The sequence below is a fragment of the Geospiza fortis genome, unplaced genomic scaffold, assembly GCF_000277835.1.
Source record: "Geospiza fortis unplaced genomic scaffold, GeoFor_1.0 scaffold224, whole genome shotgun sequence".
NCBI classification, from domain to species: domain Eukaryota; kingdom Metazoa; phylum Chordata; class Aves; order Passeriformes; family Thraupidae; genus Geospiza; species Geospiza fortis.
Window position 1 is genome coordinate 1,623,143 of NW_005054448.1, and position 2,734 is coordinate 1,625,876.

Genomic DNA, 2,734 nt, shown 5'->3' on the forward strand with positions numbered 1-2,734 from the left:
CGGAAGGGGGGCCCCCCGAAGGGCCCCCCCCCCCCCCGGAGGCTTCCAGGGCCAGACACCAGCCTAGGGCTGGTGGGGACCAGCCCTGACCACGGCAGTGCTGAGTGAATGAAAAAGGCAACCACTGCTGTGTTCTTCTGTCCAAGAGCCTTCCCACTCTGGGCCAGCATCACCCACAGCACAACTCCAGCACCAGGCTGGCATTGGTGCAAGGGCCTTGGTCACAGCACGGATTTTAGGTCTTCATACCCCTGTGCTCCCCAATGCCTGCCCCAGGGGGAGCAGGTCCCTGCACAGGTACAGGCAGCACCCCACCAACGAGAAGACATGCCACCGTGGGTACTGCCCCCAGGTCCCTACAGCCTGCTGGTCCTCCAAACAAGCCCTACATGGCAGGGCTGCCAGCACCACTGCCTCATCCTCCTCCTCCTCACTGCCCACCAGGAGCATATCTGGAGACTGCATCTCCTGCCAGGCAGCCAATGGGTCTCAGGTCCCCCACCTCACCAGGCAGATCCATTAATACCTTAAGGAGAGCTGACAAGTGCTCAGGCCAAGCATGCCCAAACACATTAGCACAGGGAAGTCACTCCACCGCAGCCAGCTGCCCACAGGCAGGACCTGCTGGCAGGTGTGGGCAGCACCTGTGGGCACTGCCTGCCTCATGCTGGCAAGGGATGGGCTGAGGATGGGGTGAAGCCAGTGGTACCACAGCCACTGGCAGTGACACAGGCCACCCACAGGGCTGTTCCTGCAGAGGCAGCCAGGCGTGCACAGGGCCATGAGTGAAACAGAGCCACGTTTGACATCCTGGCTCCTGCCAAGGCGGCACACGGACGCCTTGCATTACCCTAGATGGGCAGGAGCAGATTAAAGCACTTGAAGGGCTGTCTCCTGTGTGCACCCAGCCCCAGGATGGCCACAGCCTCACAGCCTGCCCTCCCTGCAAAGACACTGCAGAGGGGTTGTTTTTTCAGTTTTTTTTTCCTCCAGTTGCACCCAAGAATCCCTCCTCGGCAGGCTGGGGCTTTGAGCACTCACCACTCAGGATAGCATAGCAAAACATGAAAGACCCCAACCCACAGCTCCAGGGTGCTTTAGAGACCTTTGAGGAGTAGCCCCCCTCCAAGGCAGGCTCCCCAGACACATGGCCAAGGTGCATCCCCACGAGGAAAAACAGAGGGGTGGTTGGCAATGGGTTTTTCCCTGAGCTGCTGCCACCCTTAAAGGTGTTTAAAACAAAGCAAGACCCACAAAAGATTCCTTGTCCCCCTCTGCGCACCTCCCCAAGGTGCCTTGAGTACATGGTGGCACAGTCCAGAGTGCAGGGGGCTCATTTGGGGCTGTGCAACCACACACAAAGTCCAGGGTCTCTTGATGAAAAAAACCCTATCAAAACAAAAGCACCAACCAAAACCAGACAGAGCCTCTGCGGCATGCTGCCTACACTAACTTCTTGGTCCCTGGTCCCCAAGCCCTGGAGCTGCCAGGTAATGGCCAGGTGGAGCACAGCCCCACAGACCCCCTGGGCACTCACCTTGGTGACATTGCTGCTGACACTGCTGATGTTGCAGATGCTGCTGACACTGCTGGGGATGGTGGTGATACGGATGGGGGCATTTCGCAGATCCAGAGTCACCTCTGCAAGGGGAGCAAGAGGCATGTGGAGTCTGAACCAGCCCACAGGCTCAGTCCCACAGCTGGGGAGTGTCTCTGGCTGGGCTATCTGCCTGCCTCACACATCCTGCCCTACCAGTGAGCACTGAGCTCTGGCATAGGGAAAGGGCTTTGGGGGAGAGCAAGAGATGGGGCAATTGAGACCCCTCGCTGCCCTGGCTTATCATCCTTCCCAAAGAAGGGCGCTTTCTGCAGTGTTTCAGCTGGAGCCAAGACTCCCCGGTGAGAGGGATGGCCACAGGAGCATCCTGAGCCAGCCACATCTGCGGGCAAGCAGGGTTGGGGCAGGGCTGGAACAGACACGGTGCAGCCGTGGGATGGGACAGAGCAGGATGGCGTGGGCTCCCCGGAACCAGCAGGTCAGTGGGGAGAGGATGGGGCAGGGCTGCAAGGGCAGGGCAGGGATTGGAGAATGACCCCAAACATAAACACGGTAAGACGGTAGGGCTAGGGACAGGCTGCAGGGCCAGATGGTCTCCCCGAACTGAGATGCTCCAAGCACGATGAGAGTGCATGCCAAAGGATGAGGGCTACCAGGCATGCTTTGTTCTTCTGGCAGCACTCAAATGCCCCTGCTGCCACCCTGCCACTGATCAGCACCCACCAGGCCTGGCTCAGCCTGCCCACCTCCACCTGCCCATTTATGCCCACCAAACGTCAGTGCCCGACGGCCCACTGGCATTCACCTGCTCCACTGCCCAGCTGTGCACACTGTCGTACTAGCACAGTCCTGCAGTGCTTACAGCCCAGTAGATGTCCATTCCCCTGCGGTGCCCACCTTCCCGAGAGATCCACACCTTTTTCAGTCCCACCTTCCTGCATGACACCCATGCCCATCATCCCTACAGTGTCAAGCCTTATGACAGAGGCCATCTGCCCACTGGACTTGTCCTGCACATCCCATACCCCATCAGTGCCCACCTGCCCGCTGGCTGCCGGGGGTGGCCGTGATGCGGGGCGCCAGGGGCTGCACGCGCCCATCCTTGATCTCGATGGTGAAGAAGGTCTTCATGGCGTCGAGGCGGGAGCCGGCGGGGCGCGGGGCCGGGCGCTGCTC

General features: G+C 60.1%; 1 protein-coding gene across 4 annotated transcripts in view; it reads right to left on the reverse strand.

Moving 5' to 3' along the window:
- Positions 1–2,734, reverse strand: part of SMTN (smoothelin) — a 16,649-nt gene that overhangs the window by 8,700 nt on the left and 5,215 nt on the right. For all 4 annotated transcript variants that reach the window (XM_031062469.1, XM_031062466.1, XM_031062467.1 and 1 more), the window contains exon 9: positions 1,538–1,641. In XM_031062469.1, the coding sequence (XP_030918329.1) occupies positions 1,538–1,641 (104 nt within the window). The remainder of the gene's footprint in view (positions 1–1,537; positions 1,642–2,734) is intronic.